A 17,146-nucleotide genomic window follows, 5' to 3' on the forward strand; every position below is an offset into this window, starting at 1 on the left:
GGATCTGCACAACTTTTCCAGGTAGCCAGCTTGTGATTGGTTGCTAGCAACCAATCACCTGCGGGTTACCTTGAAGTCCCGCCCTCCATCCGGAGCTGTACACTGGCTCTGATATCAGCCTCCTGCCGTCCATGCAGGGCTTGTTCAGGATGGCTGAGCGGGCTCTTAAATGGCAACGTGACACTGCGCCCCCCAGATTTTGCGCCTGGTGCGGTTTGCCCCCCCAGCACCCCCCACTGTTAAGTACTGCTGCCAGTCTGTCCAAACGTCAGGCCAATCATTGGCTGCTGGCCAGTATTGTCATACTGGCAGCAGTGCGGCCGCTTTATGGGGGCGCCAGACCAATTTGCCTCCTAGGCCCTGCCACCTGGTCCAATCCAGCCCACAAGACTGGCACTACACTAAAAGTGTAGAGCAAGTGATGGGGATTTTTTTCCTGCAGGAGCCGGGAGGAGGCTGTTTTTTTTCTATGCGCCCCCCTGCAAAGTGCCACCCTAGGCCTGGGCCTTGTTGGCCTAGGCCATGATACAGCGCTGCGCTGGAACCAAAAAGGTATCCCGTGCTCACACTACATGGTCACAGGATGTTCTGCCATTGGTCAGAACCAATCAACAGGTCCAGGCCAAAAATAATTGGCCTGGACCTGATGACTGATCGGTTCTGAACTGAATCAGAACATTGTGGGGATAGCGGGGGCACGCACGCGCCCCCCCCCCTAATCCCTGCACGCGACTGACGTACCCATACGGCAATTTGTGCAGCCGAGCCAGCCTGCCACAGTATATCTGTGGCGGGCGGTCAGCAGTGGTGGCTGGTGCTCAAAAGTTTTGTGGGGGGGGGCGCAAACGGAAAAATGTAATAGGCATTGTTTTGCGGCAAAAAAACGCTGTAAAAATTGCGTGACTTTGAGGCCACAAAAGTGCAAAATGGGCCTTCAGTAATCAAGTGACCAGCGTGCCCCTATTCAATGCAGAGAGACCAGCCTGCCCCCTTTCAATGCAGAATGACCAGCGTGCCCCCTTTCAATGCAGAATGACCAACGTGCCCCCTTTCAATGCAGAATGACCAGCTTGCCCCCTTTCAATGCAGAGAGATCATCGTGCCCCTATTCAATGCAGAGAGACCAGCGTGTCCCCTTTCAATGCAGAATGACCAGCGTGCCCCCTTTCAATGCAGAATGACCAGCGTGCCCCCTGTAACGCTCCTGCGTTTTTGTAGTAGGCTGGATATGCAGCTGCAAAATCTCCACTCAGTAGTCATGTAGAGATGTGTTGAATAACCAGATCCAACCCTCCAGACTCATCACTGTGGGCCTGTCAGCTTCAACATACAGAAATATACACACTCAATAAGATGTTCCTGGAGTGGTGGAATGTATATGACAGTATGAAGGTGTTGTGCTGAAGGGACAGGTGTGAACAGTGATAGAGATGGTAAGTACTTGATAGGTTTGTTCAGGAGAGTACTAGATGGTATTAGGTAGAGTGCAGATAGGTTAGTAATCGAGTATGGTGACAGGTGGTAAGGACAGCAGATGACAATTACAGGATAGACTAACCCAGTGCAAGGATAGATGGTAGTAGACTTAAGAACAAGCAATCTATGTAACAGTGCAGATGGTAGATGGTAGTAGGCTCAAGAGCTAGCAATCTATGCAACAGTGCAGATGATAGATAGTGTAAGTAGGTTATGGAGGATTCCCCTGTGGGGTACTTATCACTAGTAAATGTTAGTAGTAGAGGGGTCCAGTAGAGAGGGGAAGATCCGGTAGCGAGATACAGGGATCAGTAGCGAGGTTCCGGTCTGCTCCAGGTAGAAGCAACCAGCTGGAGGTTCCGACAGCAAGACAGGCTTGAAAGCATGTGGATACACAAGACAGGTTGAACGAACGATGTGAGTGAGAACGCCGGCGGTTGAAATAGCCGCTCTGCGGCGCTCAGCGATGACATCATCTGTCTTAAAGGTGTATGCGTACCACCTAGTAAGAAAGGTGGGACGCATATTTGGAAGGAAATAGATTATTAAGGGTACCAGAGGTACCAGAATCTTACAGTACCCCCCCCCCCTTAAGGCCGGCTCCGGAAGGCCTATAGCACTGGTTTCTCTGGGTATTTCGAGTGAAACCTTTGTATAAGCCTAGGTGCATGAACATCAGAGGTATGCAACCAGGTGTCATCTTGGGGTCCATAGTTCTTCCATCTTATGAGATACTGGAGTCTTCCTCTATGGATGCGAGAATCCAAAATCTCTTTGATCTCATATTCTTCTCCGCCTTCAACTTGTATTGGAGGTGGAGGCAAGATGGTAGGCCTTATTCCTTGGTTAGGAACATGGGGCTTCAGTAGCGACACATGGAAGATGAGATGGATCTTAAGATCTGCTGGTAAGGTGAGCTATACTGCAGCTTTTCCAATAAGTTTCTTAATTGGGAAGGGTCCCAAAAATAGAGGTCCAAGTTTTTTGCTAGGGATTTTTAATCTTAAGTTTCTTGTTGATAGCCAAACAAGGTCCCCAATAGCATACTGAGGAGAAGGTCTTCTACGAAGGTCGTAGTACCTTTTTTGTTGACTATGAGCGTGTGATATAGTGGTATTGAGTAAACCCAGAGAGTCTTTTATTTGGGTAAGGTAATCCGAGGCTACTGGGTTACTTGATGGCAGGATGCGTGGTGGAAGAAGAGTGGGATGAAACCCATAATTCAAGTAGAACGGACTTTGCTTAGTAGTACTGTGGGTTGCATTGTTGTAAGCAAATTCCGCCAGAGGGAGGAGATCCACCCAATCATCCTGTAGGTATGATGTATAGCAACGTAGATATTGCTCAATGCACTGGTTGACTCTTTCAGTCTGTCCGTTGGTCTGAGGATGGTAGGGAGAAGTGAGCTTTCGCTCAATCCGTAATATTTGACAAAGTGCTTGCCAAAATTTAGAGATGAACTGTGAACCACGGTCGGACAAAAGAGTCTTTGGAATTCCATGCAACTTGAACACATGTTTCATCAGTAGTTCCGCTGTTTGTTTAGACGAAGGTAGTCTACGGATAGCAATGAAATGTGCCATCTTTGTCAAGTGGTCCACTGACACTAGAATGGTATTAAATCCCTTAGAAGGTGGTAGTTCTACTATAAAGTCTAAGGACATAACTTCCCATGGAACCTGGGGTATTGGTAGACTGCAGAGTAGACTAGATGGTTTTGTAGTGTCAATCTTGGACCTTGCACAGATGTCACATGAAGAAACAAATTTTTGTACAGACGTCTTCATATCAGGCCACCAAAACTGCCTGGTAAGCAAATTAAGGGTTTTCGTCATACCCATATGTCCTGCCATGGGCACATCATGTGACAACTCCAAGATCTTGGTGCGCATAGTAGGGGGTATGTAAAGTTTGTTGTTGTAATAGAGGAAGCCTTCTGCATCAGTACTCAGTTGTGGTGGAGGTGAATCCAATCCTATACTGTGCAAAATCTCTTTCTTCAAGGAACGGACAACACCAATAATACGTTCATAGGGTATTATGGGAATGGAAGGGATTTCGGCGCAGTTATCTTCGATTAATCGTGATAGCGCATCCGCTTTTTTATTTTTGTCTGCAGGCATGTAGGTCACTAGGAAGTTGAATCTTAGGAAGAATAATGACCATCGTACCTGTCGGTGGGAGAGAGTTTTGTTAGTCTGGAGGTATTGAAGGTTTTTATGATCTGTATATATGAGTATTGGTAACTGGGTACCTTCGAGTAGATGTCGCCAATTCTCCAGTGCCAGTTTTATGGCAAGTAACTCCTTTTCACCTACTGGGTAGTTCACCTCTGGGCTGCTTAGTGATTTTGAAAAGAAGCAACTGGGTGGAGTGGTGAAGTATTTGTTGGTCATTGGGAGAGAACTGCTCCTACTGCCATATTTGAGGCATCTACCTCCAGAATATATTGGAGGGATGGGTCTGGATGGCGTAGTATGGGAGCAGAGTTAAAGCTTGATTTTAACAAGCAGAAAGCTTGATTAGCTTCTTCTGACCATTTGAATGGTTTCTTTATACTTGTCAGTTGTGTGAGAGGTCTCACAATAGCGGAAAAGTTCTTGATGAACTTCCTATAGAAGTTGGAGAATCCAAGGAATCGCTGTAATGCCTTACGAGTTGTTGGTATAGGCCAGTCCAGAATACAGGATATCTTGCTCATATCCATCTTAATTCCAGTTTTGGATATGATGTATCCTAGAAATAATATTTCTTCCTTATGAAATAAGCATTTTTTTAATTTCACGTATAGATTGTGTGAGAGTAATCTGGATAACACAAGTCTTACATGTTTTATATGTTCAGGCATAGATCGCGAATAGATAAGTATATCGTCCAGGTATACTACGACACAGACATCAAGTAAGTCTCTAAAGATGTCGTTTATGAACCTTTGGAAGGCTGCGGGAGCATTACACAACCCGAATGGCATCACAAGATATTCGAATAATCCGTATCTGGTTCTGAATGCTGTTTTCCACTCATCTCCATCACGGATTCGGATTAGGTTGTATGCCCCTTTCAGGTCTAATTTAGAGAAGTAAGTAGCCCCACGCACTTGTTCAATGAGTTCAGGGATGAGCGGCAAAGGATAGCGATCCTTTATCGTAATCTTGTTTAATTGCCTATAATCGATAATAGGCCTAAGACTGGAATCCTTATTGCGGACAAAGAAAAGTCCTGCAGCTGTGGAAGAAGTAGAGGGTCTGATGAACCCTTTTTTCAAATTCTCATCCAAGTATTCCTTGAGATGAGAAAGTTCATCCTGTGAAAGCAGATAAACATGACCGAAAGGCAATTTGCTGTTAGGGAGTAGATCGATAGTGCAATCATAATCCCTATGGGGAGGCAACACTTGAGCATTTTTCTCAAGGAATACTTCGGACAGATCCTGATAGCATAGTGGTGCAATCTCATCTGACACCACAGACAGTATCTTTCCATAAGATGGGAGGTTACACGTAATCTCACAATAGTGAGAAGGGAAGGCCAAAGTCCGTCTTTTCCAATCTATGATTGGTTGGTGTGTGTGTAACCAGGGAAGTCCCAAAATAATGGAAAAATGGGGTGAGGATAGTATATCAAAGGTGATGGTCTCCACATGAGACTCGTTGGCAGTGGCAAGGAGTGCCTGTGTCTGGTTGGTGATTGGACCAGAAGACAATGGAATACCATTAATGAAACTAACAGAAACAGGTTTAAGCTTTGAAATAATAGGTATTTTATTTAAGGTAACAAAACGTGTATGAATATAGTTTCCACAAGATCCAGTGTCGATCATAGCCTTGGTGGTGATCCTAGTCTGGTCCCACTGTAATGTTAAATGAACAAAAAGATAGGGGTTAGAAAAGGAAGTCGTTAATCCTCCTAGCAAGACATGTGAACACTCACCCTCTTTTTTGCGGACAAGGGGACAGAAGCATATCAAATGATCCGGGGATGCGCAGTACATGCAGAGATTTCTGGATCTCCTTCTGGATCGTTCAGTAGTTGATAAAGGTGGGCGTATAGTTCCTACCTCCATGGGAGTAGGGTCAACGGCCGCAATCTGAGAAGGACTAGTTAATGGCATTCCCATTTTTTCAGCCCTTCTTTCTCGTAGTCGTCTGTCGATGTTGATACTAAGTTGTATCAAGGCATCCAAGGTGCCAGGTAAATCCGCTCGGGCGAGCTCGTCTTTAACAGCTTCTGATAACCCGAGTCTGAATTGAGTTCGCAGAGATGTATCATTCCACCCTGAATCAAGGGTCCATCTTTTGAACTCTGCTACAAAGTCTTCTACAGGTCTCCTTCCTTGTTTTAAAGCCCTTAGTTGAATATCAGCAGTACTCTGCCTATTGGGGTCTTCATATAAACTAGCGAGTTCTGCTAGAAATAAGGAATAGGAGTTGAGAATCTGATAATTTTTCTCAAAGAGAGAGTCTGCCCAGGCCCGGGGATCACCCGTTAAGTATGAAATAACGGTACAGACTTTAATCTGTTCAGTAGAGTATGTACGAGGTTTTTAACAAAAAAAGCAATTGACATGCGTTTTTGAATTCACAAAATGTTTTCCGATCACCTGTAAACACTAGGGGAGGGTTTATTTTAGGTTCAGGGGGCTGAACAGTAGTAAGCCGTGAGAGACGGGTTACCTGCTGCGTCAGAGTCTGATTCTGTTCTTTTACTTCAGTAAGAGCAAGTATTAACGCATTTACTTGTTGTGTTAATTGTGTCACTTGAGTGGGTAATTCTGCTGAATCCATTTTTTTTTTCTGGTTCGTTCAATCTGTAACGCTCCTGCGTTTTTGTAGTAGGCTGGATATGCAGCTGCAAAATCTCCACTCAGTAGTCATGTAGAGATGTGTTGAATAACCAGATCCAACTCTCCAGACTCATCACTGTGGGCCTGTCAGCTTCAACATACAGAAATATACACACTCAATAAGATGTTCCTGGAGTGGTGGAATGTATATGACAGTATGAAGGTGTTGTGCTGAAGGGACAGGTGTGAACAGTGATAGAGATGGTAAGTACTTGATAGGTTTGTTCAGGAGAGTACTAGATGGTATTAGGTAGAGTGCAGATAGGTTAGTAATCGAGTATGGTGACAGGTGGTAAGGACAGCAGATGACAATTACAGGATAGACTAACCCAGTGCAAGGATAGATGGTAGTAGACTTAAGAACAAGCAATCTATGTAACAGTGCAGATGGTAGATGGTAGTAGGCTCAAGAGCTAGCAATCTATGCAACAGTGTAGATGATAGATAGTGTAAGTAGGTTATGGAGGATTCCCCTGTGGGGTACTTATCACTAGTAAATGTTAGTAGTAGAGGGGTCCAGTAGAGAGGGGAAGATCCGGTAGCGAGATACAGGGATCAGTAGCGAGGTTCCGGTCTGCTCCAGGTAGAAGCAACCAGCTGGAGGTTCCGACAGCAAGACAGGCTTGAAAGCATGTGGATACACAAGACAGGTTGAACGAACAATGTGAGTGAGAACGCCGGCGGTTGAAATAGCCGCTCTGCGGCGCTCAGCGATGACATCATCTGTCTTAAAGGTGTATGCGTACCACCTATTAAGAAAGGTGGGACGCATATTTGGAAGGAAATAGATTATTAAGGGTACCAGAGGTACCAGAATCTTACACCCCCTTTCAATGCAGAGAGATCATTGTGCCCCCATTCAATGCAGAGAGACCAGCGTGCCCCCTTTCAATGCAGAATGACCAGCGTGCCCCCTTTTAATGCAGAATGACCAGCATGCCCCCTTTCAATGCAGAGTGTCTAGCGTGCCCCCTTTCAATGCAGAGTGACCAGCGTGCCCCCTTTCAATGCAGAATGATCAGCGTGCCCCCTTTCAATGCAGAATGACCAGCGTGCCCCCTTTCAATGCAGAATGACCAGCGTGCCCCCTTTCAATGCAGAATAACCAGAGTGCCCCCTTTCAATGCAGAATGACCAGCATGCCCCCTTTCAATGCAGAGTGTCCAGCGTGCCCCCTTTCAATGCAGAGTGTCCAGCGTGCCCTCTTTCAATGCAGAGTGTCCAGCGTGCCCCCTTTCAATGCAGAATGACCAGCTTGCCCCCTTTCAATGCAGAGTGACCAGAGTGCCCCCTTTCAATGCAGAATGACCAGCGTGCCCCCTTTCAATGCAGAATGACCAGTGTGCCCCCTTTCAATGCAGAATGACCAGCATGCCCCCTTTCAATGCAGAATGACAAGCATGCCCCCTTTCAATGCAGAGAGATCATCGTGCCCCCATTCAATGCAGAGAGATCAGTGTGCCCCCCTTCAATGCAGAGAGATCAGTGTGCCCCCTTTCAATGCAGAGAGAGCAGTGTGCCCCCTTTCAATGCAGAGAAATCAGTGTGCCCCCTTTCAATGCAGAAATATCAGTGTGCCCATTTCAATGCAGAGAGATCAGTGTGCCCTCTTTAAATGCAGAGAGACCAGTGTGCCCCCTTTCAATGAAGAGTAACCAGCATTCCGTGCCACCCCCCCCCCCCGAGACCAGTACACTTACCTGCAGCGGCGGCTTCTCCTCAGTCCCCCGGCGTCTCCTTGGCCAATAGCATGGTTTTGCCTTTCGGCCAATCGGGAAGCGGGTCTCCGACCCGTTTCCTGATTGGCCAGGAGGAGGATCAGTGTGACAATAGTGAATTTTCATTCGCTATTGTCACACAATGGGTGGGCTCGGGGCGCACTGCTCTGCACCCCGGGTCCACCCTTTACTGAAGCCTATTACAGCCTCTGGCTCTAATCAGGTGACTCAGAAAAAAAAACCCCATTGAACTCCATGCGTCTGGCGCCCCGCATGTAGATTAGGGGGCTGGACGCATGGATAGGGGGGCAGTGCCCCTGCGCCCCCAAAGCACCAGCTGCCACTGGCGGTCAGCAACTGGTAATTGCAGTGTAAATTTCATAAAAGAATGAGTGTAAAAAGTGGCACTACTATACATTCTGTCTAAGAAAAGGGAACCCGGTTATGAAAACATCCAAATGGCCACTTAATGCAAAATTTGCTTTGTTATGTAAAGACAAAAGGTAATTTGTAGACAATGCAATGATAAAATGAAACATTTAAATAATTTTAAATGTTAGGTTCTCCATTCGCCATAAATGTAATGAGTTACTCACCAAAGGCTCTTTTTGGCTGAACTAGGCGCAAAGTAAAAATCTCATTTTTTGGAAGTTCCCTTAACATCTTTGCCACTTCATAATGTCGGCATCCCACAATTGTCTGATCATTTATGGCTTCAATATTGTCACCAACATTAACAGTCTTCAACCGGTCAGTAATGCTTCCTTCCTTGATTCTCTAATTAGGACAGTAATAAGAGTCAAACAACTGATCACTTAAAAATACAAGACATCTAAGAAAACAACTTTATAACTGATCCACATTATCTTACTTTGTAAGTAAAGTCTTGTTTTAGATATCAGACCAACTTTAAAGGAAAACAACAAGATTATGGTGCCTCTTTTGTACAATTACTTACACCACATATGGCAGACACAAGGTCTGGCTCTGGCACTCACCATCTGCTTCCTACTGTCCCACTGTCACTGTAAACACAGAAGCTTTTTGTGTTTACAGTGACAGCTTTGCTCATGGTGGCTCATGGATTTAATCAAACAAATCCCAACAGGCACTTCTGAATCTGACAGAACGAGTAGGTGAGGCAGAGCTGAATACACTGCTACTTTACTTTAGCCACCTGCATAGTGAGGTTCTACAGCTTGGAAGTGCAGTCGCTGTAGATCTGAGGGGAAGATCTGAAATGAGGGGAAGCTCTGCGGATTTCTATCATCCAATTATGTGCAAGCAAGAATGCTGTTTTTTATTTTCCTTGTGTAGCCTGGTCGCATGGCTGGCATTGTTCAAACTGTTATTTGTTATTAAAGTTCTGCAAAGACAGTGACTTTGGAAGTATGGGAGATGTAGTTTCGGGAGGAGCCAGGATCACATACTGCTATGAGAGAGACTCTTCTCCTAGGGAGCATTGGGACGCACAGAGCTTGCTGGGGTGTCTTTATATAGGGGGGCGGGATCCTTACTCGCTCTCTTGCCTGGAGAACAGTGTGCTGGAAAGAAGGGGAAGAGCTGCTGCGGATCGCAGGAGGATAGGCCGAGGCCTAGTGGCGGACACCGGAGCTGAAGCGGGTGGTGTGGTGACCGAGCGGAAGGTAGTTGGACAGGCAGAAGGAGACGCTGAGCAGAGCGGGGCCTGGCTGCAGAGGGGAAGCGGACTTCCCGGTTTGGGTGAAAGACATCCAGTATCTACATCTGCACTACTCACAGACCTAGGCTGAATCGGGGCAGGACTGCTAGATTGTTTGCTTAAAAGAGGCCATACTGACATATAGTTATACCACTGGACACTGCAGTTATACATATAGTGCAAGGTGGGTGAACTAGGCCTTAAGCCCTCTGTTCAGTCCTAGGCTGTTAATCTGTTGAGACACATCAGGATCTGTTTGCACACATCTCTGTGGATTACAAATATTGACTACTTTGGGGGATCACAGTTCATCATCATTACCTTTATTGGATTACAATTTCTTTCCTTGGATTGTTGGGAATTCCTTGCCGGTGAAGACTAGTGAGGCCTCACTGTAGCGGCCACCCCAATGGAAAGAGGGGTTTCGCCGCCAGAGATGTTCTCTTCCCCCTAGTGGGAGGGATGCTGTAGAGTAGAGCAGGAACCGTTCTTACCAGAGCTAGTGATTTAGAGATCCAAGCAGAAGAGAAGTAGAGCTGGTATAGCCTTCTCCCACAAACATGAGATGAGAATATATGTTGAGGGTAAGCAAGAAGAACTGTTTATTGAACCCACACACACACATTATATACACTATCAGGTCTGGTGAATCTGATTGCATGTATACAGGAACAGAATAACCCTAAACTAATTATCTAGCCACCTGGCCAGAACAATGCGAGGTCATAACATGTAACAATGGAACAGGAATACTTAGCACAATACACATTCCATCTCAAAACACAGACAATAGGGAAGTCTGCGAATGGCAGTCTTTGTGTCTCTCTCACAGCCAAGTATGGAACACACTGTGTAAGGTGGTATTAAATCTTCATATTTCTATATGAAGATTTTGCTGACAAATATTGAAGCAATCCAAACCATTACTTATCTGTCTTTCACTCAGTGACGGTGAGTACCGTCACATATCTTCCCCCCAAAGGTAGATGAATCAGGTACCAGACCCCCAACTGGTCTGTGCCTGAGTTAGTCGGGTAACAAGTCCCAAAGAGTCAATCCAGGGACTTCCAAGTAAATCTGCCATGGCCCCCCCCTCTCCCAAACTAAAACCTATCCCATATGACCGCACTCCATCCAAACATTCAAGCGTCTGGACCTCAGAATGCAAGTAGGTCTCCGTGATGTGGGCCTGGGATCTGGACCGGCAGGAATGCTGAGGTCAAGTGGCCTAGGTCGTTCCCCAGTAAGACATCGGTGGGGAGCTCCCGTATCAACCCCACGTCAATCAGACCTGACCCAGCACCCCAATTCAAGTGGACCCTCGCAGTGGGTAGCCGGTGTACCCTACCCCCTGCTACCCATTAGTGATTTCCAGTTCATGAACGAATCGTTCTTTTGAATCAATTCTTTTCAGTGAACTGGATGACTCGGTTCTTCTTACTGAACGACTCGGTAGGAAACAGTTCAGTATTCAGTGAAGGAGAGCTGCTCTGGGCTGATGGTAATATGATCCTAGAGTGAGGAGCTCAGCTCCTCCCTCTAACCAATCAGCGTCTCCCAGGCCAGCACACCGAAGAACTGGCCAGAAACAAGCTTGTAATGAACCGTTCAGAGGGAAGAGTCGAATCATTTCACTGAGTAGTTCAGTACAGCAGTTACTGAGTCAAAAGAATCGAAACCTATGAGTCGGTCTCTGTTTGCACAGTACACTAAGAACCGTTCATCACCAGCACATACAGCTGTATACATTTAAAGCAGGTTTCTGTGCATGTGAACTGCATTCTGATGGGCAAACTTCACAGTTAACATTGCCAGCTATCAGATTTGTCTGGTTTTTACAGCGCATGCATAGCAATAAAAGTCTAATCTTATTACTGTGGCTGAAGTACCCGCACACAGTAATAAAATCTGATCGTTATTCCTGTGCATAATCTGTAAAAACTGGACAAATCTGATAGCTGGCAATGTTAACTGTGAAGTTTGCCCATCAGAATACAGTTCACATGCACAGAAACCTGCTTTAAATGTATACAGCTGTCACCTGAAGTCCTGAACGTGATAATGCTGGCAAATCTGACAAAGTGTATTGTCTCTGACACATACCGTAGGCTTGAGAGAGCTCTGAGGAGCCCAGAAGGAGTTAAATCAAAGAAAACATCCCCAGAGAGCTGCCAAACATATGAGTCACTCTTCTCATTCAGCTCATTTGAATAGAGTTGAGTCGGAGGTTCAGTTCACCTGCTTGTCAGTAGACTCAGCAAGTGAGCCGAAGATTCGATTCAATGAATCGGTTCATTTCAGTGAGTGACTCGAAATGAACCGATTCACTTCAAAGAGTCGAACTTCCCATCACTACTACCCATACCACTACTGAACCTTCAGTTCAGGCGGCATCTGGGACCAAATGTCGCTTGACCAAAGTGAGAGTGGCTACCGTGTCTCAGAGACCTTGCGCGGCTTTCCGTTTAACTGGACAGATTGGCAATGGTGCTGTCAATTCTCTGTAGTGGCTTTCACTGGGTCAGCTTCGCGAAGGGTACCCAATTGCTCCTCGGTGGGTTTGAATATTGGTGTGACTGGGGGAGCCTCTGCGTGTTAGTAGGGGACCGTTGTCTTTACTGGAGGAGGTGACCCTGGTCGGATCCATGCAGCTTGGTCCCTGCTCTGGGTACAGTCTCGTTGATAGGGCCAAACCTGCTTGCACCTGTAGAACTGTACCCCACTGTGGGATTGGTATCTGGGTGCCTGGAGGAGTCCCCCCCCCCCTCTGTAGTAGTGGTGGTCCAAGATTGGTAATCCGGGGCTTGAGCATTGGTCTGAGGCTAGGTTGTTGCTGCCTGTGGCCATGGTAGTAGTGGATGGCTGCCCGTGCTGGGGAAGGTGGTCCTGCTTGAATCCATGAATCGTGGTTCCTTCTCTGGTCACAGTTTCTCTGGTAGTGTCCGAACTGTTTGCACCGATGGCACTGTACCTGGCTTTGCTGTTGGAAGCGTGGTGGTGGAGGATTGCAGGTACCTGGGCTTCGGGTTGGTGCCACTGGTCCTGGAGCGGGTCTTACAGAGGGTTGCTCAGTTTTTCTGGAGTCCGTATACTCATCAGCCAGACGAGCAGCTTCAGGCAAGGTAAGGGGTCTCCAGTCATGGATCCATTCCCGAAGATCAGCGTTGAGTGAATTAAAGAAATACTCCAAGAGAAACAATTGTAATACATCCTCTCCCGATATGGCTTGACAACCAGTAATCCAGTGGGAGGCTGTTCTGTGGAGACGACAGGCCCACTCGGTGTAGGAATCCCCGCTGTGCTTTTTGGACTCCCGCAACCGTCTCCTATACGCCTGGGAGTGACTGCGTACCGGGCAAGCAAGGCCCCCTTGACTGCCGAGTAGAAGTGAATCAAATCATCAGGTATAGCTCTAAAGGCTTCAGCAGCTCTACCTGTTAACTTACCGGCCAAAATGGTAACCCATTCGTCCGTGGGTACTTTGTGTAAGGTGCATTGCCTCTCAAAGTCAGCTAAGTAGCCATCTATTTCCCCCTCCGATTCCTGGAAACTCTTAATGGCTGCGAAGGGTACCTTTTTTCCGCTCTGTTGTGGCTGGGGTGTTCTCCACAGTTGGGCTCACTGGTCTCTGGATCTCCGCCATGCGCAACTGGTATTGTCGTTTCTCCCGGTTCTCAGCGATAGCGGCATTCATCACCTGGGAAATGATTTCTGCCGGAGGATTGAGTCCATACAACGCCAACCGCATACGCACAGTCGGCATCAACTCATCCTCCAGGTTCGGGGCTACTGCTTCAGTTACACCATTGTTTCGGTCTATTTCCATCAGCTCAGCCAGTAGTTCCTTTTTGGTGTGGTTATTTGCTAGTCGGCCACGGTTCTCCAATTCTTTTAAGGTTGACCGCTTCAAGCTTCCGTAGCCATTCTCCATCTGCTCATTCCATTCTCAGAACCAGTTGTAGCATCTCCTCTAGGGGAAAAGGACCATCCCACCGCTTGCCACCAGTTGTAGCGGCTGCCCCGATGGAAAAAGGGGTTTCGCCGCCAGAGATGTTCTCTTCCCCCTAGTGGGAGGGATGCTGTAGAGTAGAGCAGGAACTGCTCTTACCAGAGCTAGTGATTTAGCGATCCAAGCAGAGGTCATTAACATGTAACAATGGAACAGGAATACTTAGCACAATACACATTCCATCTCAAAACACAGACAATAGGGAAGTCTGCAAATGACAGTCTTTGTGTCTCTCTCACAGCCAAGCATGGAATACACTGTGTAAGGTGGTATTAAATCTTCATATTTCTATATGAAGATTTTGCTGACAAATATTGAAGCAATCCAAACCATTACTTATCTGTCTTTCACTCATAGTGACATCCCCGCTGACGAAGTCTCTGACGCAACGCGTATGGGGGAGGAGCCTGCTCGTAGTATGTCGATCCTTGGAGGTACACAGACCTTGGATTATTTGACTGTCTGGCGCTGTAAGCCTGCACTGCTCAAGTGCATGATAATGTAAGTGCATTCTTCTATTGGATATAATAAAGCATTTGAAAAGCAGAGAGCACTAGATCCCTTCTTCCATTCTATTACATATCGAGTTCCTGGCCCACGTGGAGTGTCAGCCGGAGCAGAGGAAAAAAGGGGACACCAGGCTGGTATCCATACACATCCCAAAGCGTGTTTGACTCTTATGAGTCTATCCCTAAGGTGAGCTGCTAATCTTGCACTACTCACTGGGAGCACTGGAGTGAAGCATGGAGCACTTGTTCACAGTTTAATCACAGATGAAGATTGTTTTCTTTATTTGATTTACTGATAACCTTTAATCCTTCACTATTGGGACTTGATTTATCACTGTTTTTCACATTAGGATTGTTATTTTATTTGTGTATATAAGCATTAGGTTGCTTCCTGATTTTGAGTTTTTTATGCAAATTGCATCATTAATTTGATTAATTCACTTGGCGCAGCAATATTTTTATTCATTGAATCACTGGTGTTTTGTGTTTGGCACTGATTGTTGGCAGCCTTGTGTGCACATTTAATTTATAATTTATTTATTCTAAATATTGTATGGTTTGCGCTGATTATATTATTATTTAATATAGTGTTGTTATATTGTTTATTCTACATTAGTCATTAAGTGTAGCCATTCTTATCTGTGCTCACTCTCCAAGTATATTATAAGATTCAATGTGTCTTTATTGTTGCTGAACGCAATCCTCTGGCATACATATGAATTTTTTGCATATGTATGTGTGGCCTGTGTTCCAGATCCTGAGTGCTGAACTAAACCTAAACCTTTGGTTGGGAATTTAGGATCTACCTCCTTGGCAACATTTGCATTATCTTTGATTCTGTTTGTATACTCTTGTTTTATTTCAAAAACTCAAAAGCAGTAAACTGATTCTTCACTACAATACTTGTGGTCTCAATCATTCAGAATGACCGAACAAATAGTGTCAGTTGGGTTGGAGCAAGTTCAGGGTGAAAAAAGTAAAGAGGATACCCATGCAATAAGTCACTCCCCTGGGAGCAGGGCTACATTTGGGGGCTTGTCCAGGATGTCCAGTGCCACTTCTGCCCTGAATGCCCCTCCCAGACGGCCAGTAGCCAGAGAAGCAATGAACCCTGCCCTTGCCCGGTCCTGAGCACTGTATCAAGGAGCCAGTTTGGATCAAAGTGTGGTGCTGGAAGTTGCAGGATATGAACACACAGAGACTGAGATCAGACATTGGGTGCGGGCCCTAACACCGGGGCAATCAGGCTACATCTTATATGCACGGGCTGACTATGCCCTGGATATTGTGCAAGTGCTGGTAGAGTGGAAGGGAGAAGTTCCAGACATATTCCAAACTGACCGGGTGATGTTTGAGGAGACTGTCCTGACCAGAGTTTTCTCCTCATTAAAGAGAAATGAGGACAGTGAAGGGAAATCCCCCTCCCCTCCTGGGAGCCCTCGCCCAGGGCCCAGTTCCGTGAGCAAAGATGGAGACAAAGATGCCATACCCCCTGCTTCTTTCTATGCCGACATGAGTCGGTTAGTGGACAGCCTGGTTTTGAATGGGGTAAGTGGAGCTGCACAAAACTATCCCAAGTTGCTTCTCCGGGCAGTCACCCACCCCCACTGGCAAAGAGAACTTTGAGAACTGAATGACCCAGGCTACCCAGGCTGTGGATGATTGGAGTGTTACAGAGTCCGTGGAGAGGCAGAGGTTAAGTGAAAGTTTGAGGGGCCCTGCAGCAGAAGCGATCCGAAACCTACGGATGGGTAATAATAACTGTACAGCAAATGATTATCTGAAAGCCCTTTTGGATGTGTTTGGGCGGGTGGAGAAGACCACTGATCTACTCTATAAGTTCAACCATACACACCAGCAGAAGGGAGAAAAGCACATCTCAAGGGTAGATAAGAAGTTACACCAAATCCTCCTGCGGAAGGGTGTCCACCCTAAAGATGCTGACCGAGTACACCTGGATCGAGTTTTGCAGGGCGCTCGGCCCAACCACCCGATTGTCTTAAAATTACTACAAAAAGGGGTCAAGGATACTCCTACTTACCCAGAACTTGTGCAGGAACTTCGGGAGGTTGAAGAGAAAAACCACAGAGGGAAAGAGCCACTAAATAATAAATCTAAAAAAGAGAGAGCCTCAGCCCGGCTGCTACGAGTAGAAAGTAGCCTCTCAGAAGATGAGAGCGAAGCTGAAGTAGAGTCAGACCGTTCTGAGAAAGTTCCAGAGAGGAGGAAGGTTGAGGAGGGTTCGCCGTCCACTGACTTGATGCTTCAAGTACCTCAAGCTCAGACGCAAATGTGCCAGACCTTGATGCAGGTCATGGAAGCTCAAGGGAAAGTTCCTGAGGGACGGAGGTCGTTTAAAGGATCCAATCTTTTCTCCCCTTGGGATAGAGAGTGTTTTGCTTGTGGAGAGAAGGGGCATTTCAGGGCCTGGAAGCGGGGATTTAGTCCTGTTGAAGGCCATACAGAAGTTTTTTCTTAACAAGAAGGCGGAAAACATCAGTGGACCTCAGTGAAGGAGCCAATTGAGAGTCCCACTAAAAGCCTGAGCTCCAGCAATTATCACAACGAGATGGGATGTGCCTTCCCATCTGTCCCCAATACCTCTATACTTTTGTGGGGATCCCCTGAGTTGGGTAGAGAGACAGAGGGGGTCGGTATCTCCACTCCTCTCCAGCAGAGAAGGCCTGGAACCCCAAAGACCAAATCTGTGAAGGTGCAAACCATTGAGCTTCCTAAAAAGAACCAAACCCCAGAAGACGAAAAGCTCCAGTAACAAGTTCTGTCGAAAACTGTTCCAGCCTGAGAGAGAAGTGGTACCCAAGAAACTAGTGGGGCTGTCCCCAGTGGTACCATTGCAAGTGGAGGGCATTTATACTAAGGCCTTGTTGGACACGGGTCCTCAGGTGACCT

General features: G+C 46.5%; 1 protein-coding gene across 1 annotated transcript in view; it reads right to left on the reverse strand.

Moving 5' to 3' along the window:
* The window catches only part of GIPC3 (GIPC PDZ domain containing family member 3), a gene marked incomplete at its 3' end in the record, with an annotated part of 896,805 nt that overhangs the window by 653,073 nt on the left and 226,586 nt on the right, over positions 1-17,146 (reverse strand). The window contains exon 2 of the mRNA XM_082246846.1: positions 8,634-8,814. Coding sequence (XP_082102972.1) covers positions 8,634-8,814 — 181 coding nt within the window. The remainder of the gene's footprint in view (positions 1-8,633; positions 8,815-17,146) is intronic.

This window comes from Pelophylax lessonae (assembly GCF_965119305.1).
Source record: "Pelophylax lessonae genome assembly, chromosome: 1".
NCBI classification, from domain to species: Eukaryota; Metazoa; Chordata; class Amphibia; order Anura; family Ranidae; genus Pelophylax; species Pelophylax lessonae.